The sequence below is a fragment of the Suncus etruscus genome, chromosome 15 (genome assembly GCF_024139225.1).
Source record: "Suncus etruscus isolate mSunEtr1 chromosome 15, mSunEtr1.pri.cur, whole genome shotgun sequence".
In the NCBI taxonomy this organism is placed as follows: domain Eukaryota; kingdom Metazoa; phylum Chordata; class Mammalia; order Eulipotyphla; family Soricidae; genus Suncus; species Suncus etruscus.
In genome coordinates, this window is record NC_064862.1 from 77,126,497 (window position 1) to 77,145,087 (window position 18,591).

The 18,591-nt window shown below is 47.4% G+C and overlaps 3 protein-coding genes across 3 annotated transcripts in view; 1 reads left to right on the forward strand and 2 right to left on the reverse strand.

Moving 5' to 3' along the window:
* The window catches only part of RSPH10B2 (radial spoke head 10 homolog B2), a 29,174-nt gene extending 21,294 nt beyond the window's left edge, over positions 1-7,880 (reverse strand). The window contains exons 1-3 of the mRNA XM_049788725.1: positions 7,639-7,880; positions 6,257-6,332; positions 1,064-1,237 (exon numbers count right to left, since the gene is read on the reverse strand). Of these exons, the coding sequence (XP_049644682.1) occupies positions 1,064-1,237; positions 6,257-6,332; positions 7,639-7,880 (492 nt within the window). The remainder of the gene's footprint in view (positions 1-1,063; positions 1,238-6,256; positions 6,333-7,638) is intronic.
* USP42 (ubiquitin specific peptidase 42) overlaps positions 1-18,591 on the forward strand; it is a 204,892-nt gene that overhangs the window by 42,069 nt on the left and 144,232 nt on the right. The window lies entirely within an intron of this gene.
* The window catches only part of PMS2 (PMS1 homolog 2, mismatch repair system component), a 31,360-nt gene continuing 25,361 nt past the window's right edge, over positions 12,593-18,591 (reverse strand). The window contains exons 12-15 of the mRNA XM_049788577.1: positions 17,153-17,320; positions 15,783-15,883; positions 15,385-15,554; positions 12,593-12,970 (exon numbers count right to left, since the gene is read on the reverse strand). Of these exons, the coding sequence (XP_049644534.1) occupies positions 12,827-12,970; positions 15,385-15,554; positions 15,783-15,883; positions 17,153-17,320 (583 nt within the window). The 3' untranslated portion in view covers positions 12,593-12,826. The remainder of the gene's footprint in view (positions 12,971-15,384; positions 15,555-15,782; positions 15,884-17,152; positions 17,321-18,591) is intronic.

Consider the following 18,591-nt stretch of genomic DNA (forward strand, 5'->3'; position numbering starts at 1 on the left):
CCACACATCAGACCAGCAGCCCTCATCCAGACTGAGGCACAGTCTCACGTGTGGAGCCATTTCTGCTTCGTCCAGAGAACACCCTCCAAGTCCTACTGGGCAGGGCATGACCTTGCCTGGAAGACCACTCCAGGGCACAGGCTACTGGGATGGAACCTGACCTAGATGAGATGTGTGCGCATATGAATGCATGTGTATGCATGTGCTGTGTGCATGTGCACATGTGTGTGCCAGTGTGGTGCAGAGGGACCAGAGCAAGGGCAGCAGGTAGGCAGTAGACCTGAGGCATGAGTATGTTAAGGAGGGAGGGGCCATACAAGGGCTCCTGATGCACCTCTTCTCCTGAGCCATGTCTATATTCCTTGGGCTCAGAGGCATCTAAAATAGGGACTAAACAAGTTAGAAAGAAATTTTTTTGCTTTTGCTTTTTGGGCCATACTCGGTGATGCTCAGGGGTTACTCCTGGCTATGCACTCAGAAATTGCTCCTGGCTTGGGGGACCATATGGGACGCCAGAGGATAGAACTGTGGTCTGTCCTAGACTAGCTCGGGCAAGGCAGATGCCTTACCGCTTATGCCACCGTTCCGGCCCCCAAAAGGGAATTTTTTAAAAAATTATTTATTTTTAGATTTTGGTTCAAGCCTGGCAGTGCTCAGGGATCACTCTCTGCAGGCTGGGGGACCATATAGGATTCCAGGGATTGAACTCGGGTCAATCGCATGCAAGGCAAACTATTGCTTCAACACCCAAAAAGGAATGATTTCTGAAGCTACTTTATTTTGATGTTTTATGCTCCCCAGTTAGACTTCCAGTTTAAGAAACAAGGGCCCAGATGGCTGGCCCCTCCCGGTTGGCCCTCCCTGCTGGCTGCAGGGCTCAGGCTTGTGGCTCATTTCGCTTGTTCCCAGTCCTGCTGGACACCACTTGAATGGATTGATTTAGGGAGAGGCACATTTCAGTGTGCAGCAGGGTAAATTTCCAAGCTGGGGACAGTACTTGGGCTGGAGCACCTCCCTGATCTTTAGGCCCATTCAAGGCAGGGTCTGCGGCTGCCTCACCCACCTTTCCATGCCTCTTGCTGTAGCACCAGTGGCCGATGTAGGACACAGGGTGTGTGTGACACGTGAAGATGCCAAACCCATTCCTCAGGGCACTGGTCACATCCCCTTCGTATGTGCTGCCATTGGGCCATGTATACATGCCATGGTTCATGGGCATGTTCTTCACAAACTCCCCCTAGGACAAAACAGTTGCAGGAGTGACACAAAGGAGCAGTTCTGGGGTGAAGTCTCTACCTTGTATCCTGGTGATCCCAGTAGGCAGCCCTGGTACTGAAGATGTTCCCCTGACCACCACTAGGTGTGGCACCAAAAACCCAAACTGTCCAGCATATTAAGAAGGGTGCCTCCGGGCCCGGAGAGATAGCATAGCGGCGTTTGCCTTGCAAGCAGCTGATCCAGGACCAAAGGTGGTTGGTTCAAATCCCGGTGTCCCATATGGTCTCCCGTGCCTGCCAGGAGCATTTCTGAGCAGACAGCCAGGAATAACCCCTGAGCACTGCCGGGTGTGACCCAAAAACCAAAAAAAAAAAAAAAAAAAAAAAAAAAAAGAAGGGTGCCTCCGAACCCATCCATCAAAAGGTTGACAGTCCCCCTGCTGCTCCCCCACTCATTATCATTCCCAGCCCCAGGCTACATACCACCCATGGCAGACTCAAAAGGGTTTGGGGACAAGTGACTGGGGGTAGCTCTCACTACTGCCCAAAAGGGGTTAATATACTGGGTACCACAAGACCAGTTGAATGTTCATTTGGTGGAAATAAAAACTGATCAAACATGAATACCAAACCTAAAGTCAAGGACAACAGAATCGATACTCAATCTACAACAAGCTGTACAAAGGGGGAACAGTTGCATTAGCATTACAGGGGTAAAGGAGGGAGATGTGGGATGCATACTGGGAACAGGGCTGGAGGGAGGACAACACTGGTGGGAATGCCCCTCACTTATTGTCATTATGTGCCTCAAATATTACTGTGATTACAAATATTACAAGGGCCCAGAGAGATAGCACAGCGGTGTTTGCCTTGCAAGCAGCCAATCCAGGACCTAAGGTGGTTGGTTTGAATCCTGGTGTCCCATATGGTCCCCCGTGCCTGCCAGGAGCTATTTCTGAACAGACAGCCAGGAGTAACCCCTGAGCACCGCCAGGTGTGGCCCCAAAAACAAACAAACAAAAAAACCAAAAACAAATATTACAATTATATATATATATATATATATATATATATATATATATATATATATATATATATATATATATATATACTGGGTAGCAGTGTGGCCTCACATGACACTGATGAAGGCCAGGCCACATGGGTGCAGCCCATCCCCCTGCCAGTGGTTCATCAAAATAGTCTTCATCCCCATTTGCTGAAATGATGCTAGACCTGGGTCAATGTCCCTCATTGAAAATTGATGCAATTAATATAACTGGAGCCAGAGAGACAATACAGCAGAAAGGGTGTTTGCTTCACACATGGCCAACCCGGGTTCGATCCCTGGCAATTCATTATGGTTTCTTGAGCTCCACCAGGAAGAATCCCTGAGTATAGAGCCAGGAGTAACCTCTGAACACAGCTGGGTATGGACTCTTCCCCCACTCCCCCAAAAAGAAAAAAATCAGTGCAGAGCCAGGAATGTGACTCAGCAGTGGAGCGCTGGCCTTGCATTTGAGGTCCTGAGTTCCATCCCCAGCAATGTCAAAATAAAAAGAAACTAGCAAATAATTAACACACAACAAAGCATACAATGCCACACTCAGTCACTAAGTCCAAGTCTGCCCTTCACCTCACAGGTGATCCCACTGTCCCAATTCCCCCCCAGATGAGTAAGGAGCTTCCTTAGGGGGTGAGGAGCCCAACTGACTCTCCTGGACCTTCCCCTTGAGTTTTTTTTTTTTTGGTTTGTTTTGGGTCACACCCGGCAGCGCTCAGGGGTTCCTCCTGGCTCTATACTCAGAAATCGCTCCTGGCAGGCTCAGGGGACCATATGGGATGCCGGGATTTGAACCATCAATCTTCTGCATGCAAGGCAAATGCCTTACCTCCATGCTATCTCTCTGCCCTCCCTTGAGGGTTTTTTTTTTTTTTTTTTTGTGGTTTTTGGGTCACACCTGGCAGTGCTCAGGGGTTACTCCTGGCTTCATGCTCAGAAATTGCTCCTGGCAGGCACGAGGGACCATATGAGACACCGAGATTCCAATCAATAAAGGCAAACACCTTACCTTCCATGCTATCTCTCCGGCCCCCCACCTTGAATTCTTGACCCAGGAATTTCATAGCTCAGACAGTGAGCAGCCCCTGCCACTGCCAAATCTGTCTGCCCTCCTTCCTCTGGCTGCACATGTCTGTCCTGGGTGACATGTCAGCTCCTGACTCTAGGGGCATGTGTGTCTGTCCATGATTAAGCCTGCTCATGGTCACATGTCAGTTCTGGCTTTGAGGGCATGTATGTCTGCCCATGATCACATATTCCTGGCCCCAATGGCATGTATGTCTGTCATGGTCATGTGTCAGCTCCTAGTTCCAGGTACATATGCCTGCCTATGGTCACATGTCTGTGTCACTGTTCGTGCAGCCACAGCTTTAGAGGGGCGTGTCAGGCTACTTCCACCAAATATGGTGGAATGGGGCTTGCTGAGATCCGGTTGTTCGCTGAGGTCATTCAGTGCTAGAGTGGCTTTGTGTTTTTTTTTTTTTTTTTGGGCCACACCCGGCGTTGCTCAGGGGTTACTCCTGGCTGTCTGCTCAGAAATAGCTCCTGGCAGGCACGGGGGACCATATGGGACACCGGGATTTGAACCAACCACCTTTGGTTCTGGATCGGCTGCTTGCAAGGCAAACACCGCTGTGCTATCTCTCCGGGCCCGATAGAGTGGCTTTGAACAGACACTTTCACCTTCACAAGCAACAAGGGATTCAGATGAAGGGAAAATACACTCAGTGGTGCTCAGGGATTACTTCTGGCTCTCTGCTCAGAAATCACTCCTGGCAGGCACGGGGTACCAAATGGGATGCTGGGATTCAAACCACCATTAGTCCTGGGTTGGCCGCTTGCAAGGCAAACGCCCTACCACTGTGCTATCTCTCCGGTCCCTGTGGGATCTTTCTTTGCCTTATGTGAAAGTGTCAGTTTACCTGTGGAAACCTGCCTTAATTTCAAAATTGTTCCTAACAAACACATTCTATGGATTACCTCATACTTCAGCCCATCGGCCCAAACGTAAGTCCCAGATCCATGCATGAGTCCCTCTGAGAACATGCCCTTTAAAAGAGAGAGAACAGGGCCGGGGAGAATACAGGGGTTAAGGCGCATGTTGTGTACATGGCTGATACCAGTTCACTCCATCAGCTCCACATCACCAGGAGTGTTAAGACCAGGAGTAGTATCTGACCATTCATGACCCCTTAATACATAATAATAATAAAGTCAAGTAGAGGACTTGTTTAAAGCCTTTATCTAGGGCCTGAGAGATAGCATGGAGGTAGGGTGTTTGCCTTGCATGCAGAAGGATGGTGGTTCAAATCCTGGCATCCCATATGGTCCCCTGAGCCTGCCAGGAGTTATTTCTGAGCGTACAGCCAGGAGTAACCCCTGAGCACTGCCAAGTGTGACCCCCCAAAACAAAACAAAACAAAAAACACCCTTTATCTATATACAAAAATGATTATAATTACAATTTTCATGCTTTCTTTTTTACTCACTGGAAGTCATATCTTAGTATAGTGAGTATCCAGTGACATATATGAATATGTGTATAATATATAGTTGTCACTAATTTTTATTTATTTTTATTTTTTTAATATATATTTTATTTAAACAACTTGACTACATACATGATTGTGTCTAGGTTTCAGCAATGTAAAGAATACCACACATCACCAGTGCAACATTCCCATCTCCAATGTCCCAAATCTCCCTCCTCCCCACACTACTCCCACCTGTACTCTTTTTTCTTTTAATTTAAACAACTTTATTACATACATGATTGTGTTTGGGTTTCAGTCATGTAAAGAACACCACCAATCGTCACTAATTTTTATATTTAGAATATTGATTAGGGGCTAGAGCGATAGTATGGCAGGTTACCTAATAAGTGGCCAACCTGCGTGTGCTCCCTGTACCAGATATTGTCCCCAAGTCCTGTCAGTAGTGATCCTTGAATGCAGAGCCAGGAATAACCCATTAGGATAGCTGGGTGTGGCCCAAACACCAAAAAGAAAAAAAGAAAAGAGGAATGTATTAATCAACAGTGCAAGAGCAAATATAAAAACCTACCACACAAAAATGTCGAATTATAATCAATCTTGATAAATCTGGATCTTACTTATTCCTATTCCCACTTCTTACTTAAAAAAGATCATAAGGGGGCCGGGCGGTGGCGCTGGAGGTAAGGTGCCTGCCTTGCCTGCGCTAGCCTAGGACGGACCGCGGTTTGATCCTCCGGCGTCCCATATGGTCCCCCAAGAAGCCAGGAGCAACTTCTGAGCGCATAGCCAGGAGTAACCCCTGAGCGTCACAGGGTGTGGCCCAAAGACCAAAAAAAAAAAAAAAAAAAAAAAAAAGATCATAAAAGGGGCCAGAGCAATAGCACAGTAGGAAGGGCATTTGCCTTGCACTAGGCTAACCTGGGTTAGATCTCCAGCATTCTGGTCCCCCAAGACTATCAGGAGTGATCCCTGAGTGGGGAGTCAGGAGTTAGCTCTGGGCACCGCAGGGTACAGCCCAACACCTCCTCCACCAAATCACCATAGGGTAGGCAGAAGGTGATCAAAGGCTGAAAGTCATAAATGGATCTGAGTAATGAGCCTGGCACTTATTTTGGGGGGGCGGTCACACCTGGCAGCGCTCAGGGGTTCTTCCTGGCTCTACGCTCAGAAATCACTCCTGGCAGGCTCGGGGTCCTTATGGGATGCCAGGATTCAAACCACCATCCTTCCGCATGCAAGGCAAATGCCTTACCTCCATGCTATCTCTCCAGCCCGGAGCCTGGCACTTTAAATAGACATAAAAAGGTATGCTAAACATATTTCCAGCAAAACACAGAACTGAATGTCTAAGTCAGATCTGAGAAAGGAAGGTTAAAAGCAAAAATGTTTCCTGTCTCTTCTGAACCCTCCAGGACTTCTCAGAGGATGCAAAAGCCAGATCACTACCTACCCCATCCTTGAGCCCATCCAGGCGGGAGACTCACTTGATAGGTGCAACCATCCTGGAAAACAGCAAAGCCTTCTCCCTCATACAGGCCACGGACCTTCTCCCCTTCATAACTGCAGAGAAACAGCACAGAGTGGTGAGAATTGTGAAAGTGAGGCTGGCTGTGTGTGTGAATGAGCCCTCCCAACTCTTCTCTCTCTCTCTCTCTCTCTCTCTCTCTCTCTCTCTCTCTCTCTCTCTCTCTCTCTCTCTCCTCTCTCCTCTCTCTCTCTCTCTCTCTCTCTCTCTCTCTCTCCTCTCTCTCTCTCTCTCTCTCTCTCTCTCTCTCTCTCTCTCTCTCTCTCCCCCTCTCTCCCCCTCCCTCTCTCCCCCTCTCTCCTCTCTCTCCTCTCACACGCACACACATTAAGAGACACTGAAACCAACTACATAGCCTCCAGCAAACCCCAGCCTTGACTGTGTGACCCCTGGGAGCACTGCAGTAAAGAAGTGACCAGCAAACACCACAGTTCAGGGTGCAAACCTGGGTCATGGAAACAACTCTCCAGGAGAGACCCCTAGTGCAAAGCCAGGAGTAACCCTTGAGCACCGAAAGGATGTAAAAACAAAACAAGGGGCCGGAGAGATAGCACAGCGGTAAGGCATTTGCTTTGTATGCAGAAGAATAGTAGTTCGAATCTCGCACCCCATATAGTCCCCCGAGCCAGCTGGGGGCAATTTCTGAGTGTAGAGCCAGGATTAGCCCCTGAGCGCTGCCAGGTGTGACCCAAAAACAAAACAAAACAAACATAAAAAAAATACAAAGAAAGCAAACGGATGAACCAACCAGCAAAACCAACTCCAGATTGTAATGACTACTATTTCACTAGGTGGAGGGATGGGTTGAGGTCTTTCTTTGTTTTGTTTTAGGGTCAAACCTGGCAATGCTCAGGAGTTCATCCTGGCTGTGCCCAGCATAGTGGGACTCTATGGGATGCCTGAGATCAAATGTGGGTCATTCACATGCAAGGCAAACATAACACTACCACCACCACCACCCTCATGCTATTGAACAGGCTCCGGGCTGAGGTCTTTTGGTGGTGGGGGACAATCTAAAGGAGTGATGAGATCGCACCCTGAAATTCTCACACATTGAAAAGTCATAATGGAGGCTGGGAAGGTGGCGCTAGAGGTAAGGTGTCTGCCTTACAAGCGCTAGCGTAGGACGGACCGCGGTTCGATCCCCCGGCGTCCCATATGGTCTCCCCAAGCTAGGGGCGATTTCTGAGCTCATAGCCAGGAGTAACCCCTGAGCGTCAAACGGGTGTGGCCCAAAAACCAAAAAAAAAAAAAAAGAAAAGAAAAGTCATAATGGTTTCCATTTTTCAAGTGGTGAGGGGTCATTTCTTGAGACACCCCCGAAGGACATAGAGCCATTACCTTTCCACAATGAGCCCAGTCAGGTCGGGCTCTTCATAATGCAAGGTGTCCTGGCTGATCTGGCTCTCCCCATGGGCATCTCCTAGAGGTTCCTTGAGCACTTCCAAGGCCTGGTTGGAGGCTGGAGTGTTGGGGGCAGCATTGCTGTCTAGTTTGACAGACTCGGTGAAGTCCGAAGGTGAGGAGGGAGAGCGTGCTGATTTGTCACTTTTTTTGTCTGTTCTTTTCTTTTCTTTCACCATGGTCATCAGAAGCTCTGGTGTTTAGGGCAGGAAGAATCAATCAATTCCTTTGGCTAAAGGCTGCATATCTCAAAGCATAGGAGGAGTTTTATTTGAAAAAAAAATTTAAAGGTTGGTTGCTAAAAAACCGTCTGTAACACAGATGGAAGAGGAGGTCTCTGTGTTAGTGAGATAAGGCCGAGTTACAAAACTGAAACTACCAAGCAATGGGGGGTGTGGTGGGGGAACCAAAAAATGGACTAGAAAAGACATAGGGCCATGGTGGAACTTCGGGGCACTTTGGGGATGATGGAGTGGAATAGCTTCATGAGTCAAAACCAGAAACTGGGGATGGACCAATACAGAGCAGCCAGTAGGGTGTTTGCCTTGCACACAGCTGACTGGATTTGATCCTCGGCACCCTCTATGATCCCCTGAGCACCACCAGGGTGATTCCTGAGTTCAGAGCAAGGAGTAAATCCTGAGAACCACTGGGTGTGGCCCCAAAACAACAACAACAAAAAGAATAATTCTGATATCTATGTAACCTAAGCTAATACTTCTTTTTTTGGGTCCACTGCTAGAAGTGCTTAGGGTTTACTCCTGATTCTGTGAATAGGGTCACTCTTGGAAAGATTGGGGGATCATATGTGTTGCCAGGGATTAAACCTGGGTTAACTGTGTCTAAGACAATCACTTATTCCTCTCTCCAGCCCCTAACTTACATTTTTTGATAAAAGCTTCTAAATACTAAATTTCCTTTGTAGTTAAAATTTTAGCTCTACAGTATTCTTAGTTTTGTGTGTGTGTATGGGAGGGGTAGTTACTTTTTTTGAGACCATACCAAAATTTACAATGCATTTGTCTTCTTTTTGGGGGGGTGGATCTGGGCCACATTAAGTGGTGCTCAGTGTAAGATTATTATTATTATTATTATTATTATTAACCCAAAACAAAGGCATTCCCCCATCTTCCTCTTTCCTTTATACCTATCTATTTGATATGTAAAAGCCCACCTTGATCACTCCACTATCCCTAGCCTGGTGGACATTGTACTGGGAGAATAAAGAAAGGTCAGCCTGGCTTTGGCACTTAGAGACACTATGAGGCAAGAAGCAAACTGACTCCATGACTCTCTCCTGGTTCACTTGGTTATTTAATTCTTTGTGGCTACCTTACCTGGCATCAGACACCTGGGCTTGAGGGTGGAAACACAGTATGTGATTCGACAGCGTGGGGATTTTACACTCAGGAGTTATTCCTGGCTCTACACTCAAGTATTACTTCTGGCAATGCATGGGGGGACCACCTGCTTTACTATCTGCTCAGGCCCAATGCCATAATTTTCTTTTTTTTTTGGTTTTTGGGCCACACCCGGTAACGCTCAGGGGTTACTCCTGGCTATACGCTCAGAAGTTGCTCCTGGCTTGGGGGACCATATGGGACACCGGGGAATCGAACCGCGGTCCGTCCAAGGCTAGCGCAGGGAAGGCAGGCACCTTACCTTTAGCGCCACCGCCCGCCCCGCCATAATTTTCTTAAAGCCTGGTGCCAGAGCCATGATATTCCCAGTTTATAAGAAACAATACAAACTCACCATTGCATTGGCTGTTCCTCTATTCCATATGCATACGTATATATATATATATATATATATATATATGTAGTATATATATTTAGTTGAATGAAATCCTTATTTCTTTCTGAATATAGGTGCAAGTGACAAGGGAAATCCTATACGCAAAAACTTCTTCCTTCATAACCTGCTGCCAGACAAACTGTGTGCCCAAGTGTACATGAGCTTTCTTTTATTCCTTTTTGTTTGTTTTTTGGGTTACACCTGGTGGTGCTCAGGGGTAACTCCTGCTCTGCACTCAGAAATCGCTCCTGGAGGCACTGGGGACCATATGGGATGCCGGGATTCGAACCACCGTCTGTCCTAGATAGGCTGCATGTGAGGCAAATGCTACCGCTGTGCTATCTCTCCGGCCCTTCTCTTTGTGTGTGTGTGTGTGTGTGTGTGTGTGTGTGTGTGTGTGTGTGTGTGTGTGTGTGTGTGTGTGTTTTGGGTCACTCCCAGCAGCGCTCATGGTTTACTCCTGGCTCTATGCTCAGAAATCGCTCCCGGCAGGCTCAGGGAACCATAAGGGATGCCAGGGTTCGAATCACCGTTCTTCTGTATGCAAGGCAAATACCCTGCCTCCATGCTATCTCTCTGGACCCACTTTTTCCTTTTTTTAATCTTAGTTTTTTGGTATATCACCTGGAGGAGCTCAAGAGCTAGTCTGGGCGAGGAATTCCTGGCAGTGCTTAGACACGCAGGGACCAAGGACCAGATTTGGGCTACCTCCACACTAAGTAGGGCTCCAGTCCAGGGAGCCATCTCCTTGCACACCACATCCCCAACTTTTCATCTTTTTAAAAACAGGGGGACAACTGTGGGCCGGAGAGATAGTCCAGCGGGTAAGGCACTTGCCTTGCATGTGGCTGATCCTGGTTCAATCGCTATCATTCCTTATGTTTCCCTGAGTACAGCCAGGAGTAATTCCTATGTGCAGAGCCAGGAATAAGCCCTAACCACCACTGGGTGTGGTTCCAAAAAAAATTAAAATTAAAGTAAAAAGGGGTGACACCTAGCTGTACTGGGATGAGAGGGAAAAAAGTTACCCAGAAACAGGACTGAGGCCAGATCCCATACATGCCTTGCTGAGGCACAGAAGTCGGACTAGAGAAGTTGGTTTGGACGGTGTAGACACAATTTCCAACTCCCCTCCTGAGAATGTACAAGACATTTTTCCTTTCCCTACCACCCACACCTGCTGTAGATCCCTTTGCGCCCACACATACCTCTCCGACCCCAAGAACTGAGTTCACGGGTCCACGCGGCCCAGGCATCCACCAGAGGAGCTGGGAAGGCGGTAGCGTCTGAACCTGGTTGTCTCCAGGCAACCAGGAGCGCGGCCCCACCCCTTAAAGGGACCGCGGGGAGGTGGGACCTTCCTGGGCCAGGCAGCCAGGCTTTCAAGTTTTCGGCGTTCTCATTGGCCTCTTGGCTTTAATCTCTCTCCCATACAACAGGAGCCCGAATTCCAGCACCAGAACTTTCTCCAAACTTGGGAGGCCTCAAGCGACAGAGATCCACTAAAGGACTTTAAATCTGGCCTGGTTCCTTCAGGAAGTTCCAGAGGGGCCCATTTCTGGTTATCTCTGCACCTAGAGTTCTTCTGCCTCCACCTTTGAGGAAACCCAGGGGAGAGGCTGGCCAGGCCCTGAGCATCAGCCTCACTTTCTCCAAGCTTCCATATGGTCACGCACTCCAGGTTCTGGGGATCAGACATTTTTGCCTACCCACCCCGATTCTGTTTTAGAGTCCTAGTGAGAGAAAAGACCCCATGGAAGGGCACAGTCTCCAAGGAAGACCCAAGGGAGCCCTGGGGAGGGAGACCGCAGGAGGGTCCCCCACTTTCTGGACATCTACACCACTCAGGCATCGCTCCATTTCTATTTTTTTGGTTTTTGTTTTTGGGTCATACTCAGAAGTGCTCAAGGGTTAGTCCTGGTTCTTTGCTCAGGAATCACTCCTGGTGGCACTCAGGGAACACATAAGATATTGAGGATCAAACCTGAACCAAGGTCAGCTATGTGCAAGGCAAACGCCCTCTCCACTTTACAATGGCTCTGACTCCTCACTCTTCCATTTTTGACCCTGTGAATGGGCCAAGTTTCCATGGAAACCTACTGGGCGTGGTACCCTCAGATTGCCTTCTAGTTAGGTGTTTCTCATTTGGTACCTTTGGTTTACACGTTAAAGAGATGTTTCCCTGGGCTGGAGAGACAGCACAGGGGAAGGGCGTTTCCCTTGCAAGCTGCCGAAACCCAGGACCAATAGTGGTTCGAATCGCATCCTATATGGTCCCCCATGCCAGCCAGGAGTGATTTCTTAGCAGATAGCCAGGAGTAACTACTGAACGCCGTTGGGTTCAAAAACAAAAACAACAACAACAACAACAAAAATGTTTCCCTACTGCCTCCTCAGTACCCTGGTACCTGATATTCAGAAAACACTGAAGGTGAAATTAAATTCCCTGTAGTTTCTATCCCACAAAAAACTCATCACAGCATTCAAATTAGGAAAACTAAAATCTTTTATTTCGTTTTGCCAAGACACTAAGTCAGCTGGCCACTTCAGGCTTCAGTCCCCCAAGTGTCCCTTCAGGGTTTCTGGATTATTCCTTTTTTCTTTAATTCAATGCACAGCAGGGTTGGGAACTACCTAGCACTGAATGACCATGATTTTAAATTTAAGAAAATTAAACAGTTACTAACTGAATTGTCAGTAACTTTTCAGGTTAACACCCTAATCTAGAACCCCAGGTAACTCCCTAAATTGTCAGTTTTATAAACTGTGTTCTTACCTGCAGAACATATCTTGTGGGCAGCAATGGAAGTTGACTACAGAAGTTCTCAAATCTTGTATTTTTTTTATAATTTTGGGACCATACTCCGTGGTTTTCAGGGGTCACTTCTGGTTTTGCACTCAGGAATTACTCCTAGTGGGCTCAAGGGACCATATGAGATGCCAGGGATAGACCCAGGTCAGCTATGTGCAACTGCAAATGCCTTCCCTGCCCATCTGTGGCTCCCGCATCTCAAAAGCATTTAAAACTAACCCGATACTTTTTTTTTTTTTGGTTTTGGGGCCACACCTGGCCCAGGGGTTAGTCCTGATTATGGACTCAGAAATTGCTCCTGGCTTGGGGAAATCATGGGATGCCCGGGGATTGAACCATGGTCTGTCCTAGGCTAGCATGGACAAGGCAGACACCTTACCCCTTGTGCCACAGCTCTGGCCCCTAACGGGATACTTTTTAAGTAGCAAAGGTTAATTTGGAAGCCAAGTTAAGACCCTGCCTTTCAAATCCGAAGCTCTGCCCTGAGCCTGGACTTCCAGCAGAGGAGTGGTCCCATCAGTTCTGACAAATGAGGTCCAGATTGGCAATGTGCCTCATGGTTGGCCTTCCATGGGGACAGTTCCAGGGATGGTCCATCTCACCCATGTGGGTGACCAGTTTCTTCATCTCACTGGTGTTAAGAGCAGTTCCGATCATCACCTAAGTGAGAGATAGAGCCTTTAATTCCAGTAGGACAGTCCCCCGATGAAAAGGAAAGCTCTGCAGGTATACTCTGCTCTGGCAAGGCTGGGCAGACCGAAACTCAGAACCACACCCTGAAAACCACCCCTCAAAGAAAAGCTGCTGCTCCATCTCTCCCATACCTTCCTGAGACCCCACCTCTGTACAGGACACCTGCAAGGATTCCCCAACCTCCCTGTCCTGAGGGCCACACCTGCATAGCTGCCCTTACTTCACCTCAGCAATGACAGTACTTTCCTTCCTCCTTCCTGCCTTCATTTTTTTTTTTTTTTTTTTGGTCACAGCTGGCAGTGCCCAGGGGTTACTCCTGGCTCTACGCTCAGAAATTGCTCCTGGCAGGCTCGGGGGACCTTATGGGATGCCGGGATTCGAATCACTGTCCTTCTGCATGCAAGGAAACACCCTACCTCCATGCTATCTCTCTGGCCCCTCTTCCTTCCTTCCTTTTTTTTTTCTTTTTTTGTTTTGTTGGGACACACCCAGTGATGCTCAGGGGTTACTCCTAGCTATGCGCTCAGAAATCGTTCCTGGCTTGGGGGATCATATGGGACACCAGGGGATCAAACTGCGGTCCATCCTAGGCTAGCGTGGGCAAAGCAGATGCTTTACTGCTAGCGCCACCGCTCCTGCCCGCTTTCTTCTTCCTTTTTTTTTTCCTTTTGCCATACCCAGGGGTACTCAGGGGTTACTCCTGGGTAGGCTGCATGCAAGGTAAACACCTTACCACTGTGCTATTACTCCAGCCCCAACTATAGTCCTTTCATGGCACCAGGCTTCTTGGAATTTTTTGTTTTGTTTTGTTTTTTGTTTTGTTTTTGGGTCACACCCGGCAGCGCTCAGGGGTCACTCCTGGCTCTATGTTCAGAAATCGCTCCTGGCAGGCTCGGGGGACCATAAGGGATGTCGGGATTTGAACTGCCATGGTTCTGCACGCAAGGCAAATGCCTTACCTCTATGCCATCTCTTCGACCCGGGATTTTTTATTTCTTGTTTTTGTTTTTGTGGACTTTTGTTTGTTTGTTTGTTTGTTTTGTTTTGGGGCCACATGCAGTGGCACTTAGGGGTTGCTCATGGTTCTGCGCTCAGAAATTTCTCCTGGCAGAATTGGAGGACAGTATGGGATACCAGGAATTCAACCCAGGTAGGCCTTGTACAAGTCAAAGGCCCTACCCATGTGCTGTTGCTCTGGCCCTGTTGTTTAATTTCTGGGTTTTTTTGTTTGTTTGTTTTTGGTTCACACCTGGCAGTGCTCAGGGGTTATTCCTGGCTCTATGCTGAGAAATTGCTCCTGACAGGCTCGGGGGACCATATGGGATGCCAGGATTTGAACCACTGTCCTTTGGCATGCAAGGGAAACACCTTCCCTCCATGCTATCTCTCTGGCTCTTTATTTCTGCCTTGGTTTTTTTCTGTTTGTTTTTTTGTTTTTGTTTTTGGTTCACATTCGGCAGCACTCAGGGGTTAGTTACTCCTGACTCTACACTCAGAAATTACTCCTGGCAGGCTTAGGGAATATATGGGATGCCAGGACTCAGACAGGGTTTCCTACTACAGATGTGCCAGTGCCTCACACCTGTGCCAGAGTTCATGTCTCCTGCTGCCACATTCACAGCTGCACCTGCAACCTACCAACCCTGCTCAGTTCTTGTAGCCAGAGCCTCCCATGGCCAGGGCATCTTTCCCATATATGTGCCAGCCATGGCCCAATCTCCTCAATCTAGCCTGTGACCTGGGGCTAGGCAGGTAGTAAAACAGACTGACCAAGGCCTGCCATTATCCATTTTCTGACCAAATTTGCTGATGATCATGGTTTCTCTTTCTGTTCCCTCTTTCCCATTAAAATAACAGCTCCATGAGAGGTTTTTTTTTTTTTTTTTTTCCTATTACCTCTGTCAACAGGCATTCCTGGGACCTGGATCAGGAAACTTGAGGAGAGCTCAGAAATGTTCCTGTGGGAATGGTACTACAGTGCCTTTATCTAGGCAAACTCCTATCCCCTTAATGCGATGGGCTCCCAGGATGACCTGCAGGGTATTAGGCAGTGCCTGCTGAGGAGACCCTTGTCCCTGACCAGTACCTAGTACCTGTCGCCTTTGCCACCAATGTTGCCCATGCCTACAGCAGGAGACAAAGGGGCTAGTCAGGAGCTCAGGGCACTAGTAAGTCAAAGAATCCAAAGAATACCCACTTCCAGGAGAAGAAGCTATCACCAGAATTAAAGGCAAAGGCCAAGGCAGCTGGCAAGTTACATTGACTGGCAGAGGACAGACAGGTTCTTGGGTCTATGCCCAATCAGAGCAGAAGTGAGAAGAACCATAATCAAAAGCCAGTACCCACCACTCCACCCTACCCATGAATCCCCTTCCACTCACAGACTTCCGGCAGGCTCTGGAGGCAAACATCTGCCTGACCCGGGAAGGCCGGCACATGACCCCAGGGTTGTCACTCAGCATGAAGAGCAGCTCATCTATATCTTGGGGCCCGAACGTCCAGTTCTTACTGGTGGGCAAGGAAATCAGCTTGGCCCTTTTGGTGACTGGTGCTAGAAGAATACAACATGGAGAAAAAAAATCATGTTTTACAAAATGCATTTTATTGCGTCCCACTTGACCAATGGAGAGGGAGACAGACAGATACAAGGTGCTTGGGGAAGAGCCATTTTCCTCTCTAAAACATACTATGGCCTTACAACTTGCTGTAAGTAATAGAAACACACATAACTCTGCTGTGTTGATGACATACACAACTCTGCTACTCATGGATCACTCACCATCTTCACTGATAACAAATTCAAAACCATTCTTTCTAAAGATGTCCAGATTCTCTATCAGAACTGCTTCATTGAGAGCGGTGAGGTTGAGGGCCTGAGGTCTGAGAAAGACAAAAATAAGACAAGATCTGTAGTCAAATTATTGGCTTAGCAAAGAAATGGAGCTAATGCAGTGGCAGGACTCTGCAGCTTGCTGCATTCTAAACACAGTGTAAATAATACCCTACTCATCTCGAAGCTTTCCTACAGGATTCTGAGAATCTTATTTTCCAAGTCTTCTTTTGGGGCCTTACACAGTAGTGGCCAAAACACAAACCACTCCTCCCAAATCTACGCTAAGGGTTTGGGGAAATAGTTCAAAAGGTTGGGGATCTTGGGAGGCTTGGGTTCAATATTCAGCACCACCAGATGTGGCTCTACACAAACTTGCCTATTGTAGGGATGAACACTTTTGGCAAGAATAGCAATGTACGTATGAATCCCTATTAGCAACAAACTGTAAACCACAGTACAAAAACATATATATATAAAGCACCTCTTTTTTTGCTTTTATTTTATTTTTGTTTTTGTTTTTTGGGCCACACCCGTTTGATGCTCAGGGGTTACTCCTGGCTAAGCACTCAGAAATTGCCCCTGGCTTAGGGGGACCATATGGGACGCCAGGGGATTGAACCATGGTCCTTCCTTGGCTAGTGCTTGCAAGGCAGAGACACCTTACCTCTAGTGCCACCTCACCAGCCCCAAAAGCACCTCTTTTTTTTTTTTTTTTTTTTTTGGATTTTGGGCCATACCCAGCAGCGCTCAGGGGTTAGTCCTGGCTCTATGCTCAGAAATCGCTCTTGGCAGAAAGGCTTGGGGGATCATATGAGATACTGGGATTCGAACTACCGTCCTTCTGCATGCAAGGCAAATGCCTTACCTCCATGCTATCTCTCCGGCCCCTAACGTAACTCTTATAGAAGCAGACTGGTGAGAGGCAAACAGGGGTAGCAGAGCATTGGTGGAAGGAAATAGACACTAGTGAAGGGAAAGTGTTGAAACATTAAAGCCTGAAATCTAATTATAAAAAAAATAATTTTAAAATAAACATAGAATGCCTATTGGGCCGGAGAGTTAGCATGGAGGTAAGGCATTTACCTTTCATGCAGAAGGTCATTGGTTCGAATCCCGGCATCCCATATGGTCCCCTGAGCCTGCCATGAGCGATATCTGAGCATGGAGCCAGGAGTAACCCCTGAGCACTGCTGGGTGTGACCCAAAAACCAAAAAAAAAAAAAAAAAAAAAAAAAAAAAACCTATGGACCCACCCACGGACATAAACTACCATCTCTCAAACCTGCATGAGGACACCTTAGCTCCACGAAACTTACGATATGAGCCGCTGACCCTGCAGAACAGTGTGCTGCTGCAGCATCTCAAAGTTATATTTTTCGTCTGTCGCATGCTGGTCCACTATGAAGAGGTCTGCATTCAGTTTAGTGATGATAAATCCCAGGTTAAACTGACCAATGATTTCCATCTCTGCAAACATGGCTTTACTGCACAGAAAAAAAGTACATTAAAAGATATTCAGGGCCATAGTGATACCACAGAGGTAGGGTGTCTGCCTTGTATGTGGCCCCAAAACAAAACCAAAAAACATTCAAAACTTTTTTCCTGATAACAGAACACTAAAAAAAAAAATCAAATTATAGAAAATCTTGAATAATCTCACTTTTCATTTTTATCTTTGGGGTGGGGGGGTTCTCCTGAGCAGTGTTCAGAGGATCCCTTCTGGCAATTCTGACAACAAGCAAAGTTCAATGCAAGGACCAGAGGATTTGGTGCTGCTCAAAACCCTGTGGTGCTGGGGATTTTCTGAGGCCACCCTGGCACTAACTCATCCCAATTTGCCATAGATTAAAACAGTTATTACTAGTAACTATTTGGTTTGGGTTTTTGTTTTGTTTCATTTTGTTTGTTTGTTTTGTTCCACACCTGGCAGCACTCAGGGGTTGCTCCTGACTTTCGCTCAGAAACTGCTCCTGGCAGGCTCAAGGGACCATATGGGATGCTGGAGATTGAAACATGGTCCATTAAGGGTCAGCAGTGTATAAGGTAAATGCCCTACCTCTGTGCTATCGCTCCAGCCCCTACTAGTAACTATTTGATGTTAATTCTTACAGACTTTGGACTATTCAAGTTTTATTTTTGTTTTGTTTTGGTTTTTGGACCCTTAGCAATGTTCAAGAGTTACTCCTGGCTCTGTGCTCAGAAGTTACTTATGGCAGTTACTTATCCAATATAGGAGACCATATTGGATGCTAGGGATCAAAACTAAGTCCGCCACATGCAAGACAAATGTCCTACTCACTGTGCTATCGCTCCAGCCCCTTGTTTTATTTTTGGGCTGCAGTGCTCCAGGGCTGACTCTTGGCTCAAAACTCAGAAATCACTCCTGGCATGTTTCCATTTTAAGTAACACAAAGTTGCAACAAACAGTACAGAAAGGGCCCCAGAAGGGAATAAGTAAAGTAACTGGCGAAGGTGAAAAGGAAACAGACCCCAGCACTAAACTTCACCAGGAGAAAGCAACAAAGTAATCAGCACTGGACAATTACAGTTTGCTAGATGGGTTTTCATCAGTGGCCATGGAAATGGGATTCTGGCAGAGAAGCCTCTGCTCTCGGTGATAAAGGAGAGGGCGAGGGTCATTTGCTGGATGTGAACTCCGGTGTCCCAGGAGGCAAACACAGGTATGCCCTGAGGTAGCTGAGAAGACCCTGCAGAAGGCGCACAGGACAGGAAGGGAGCAGGAGGACCAGGTACA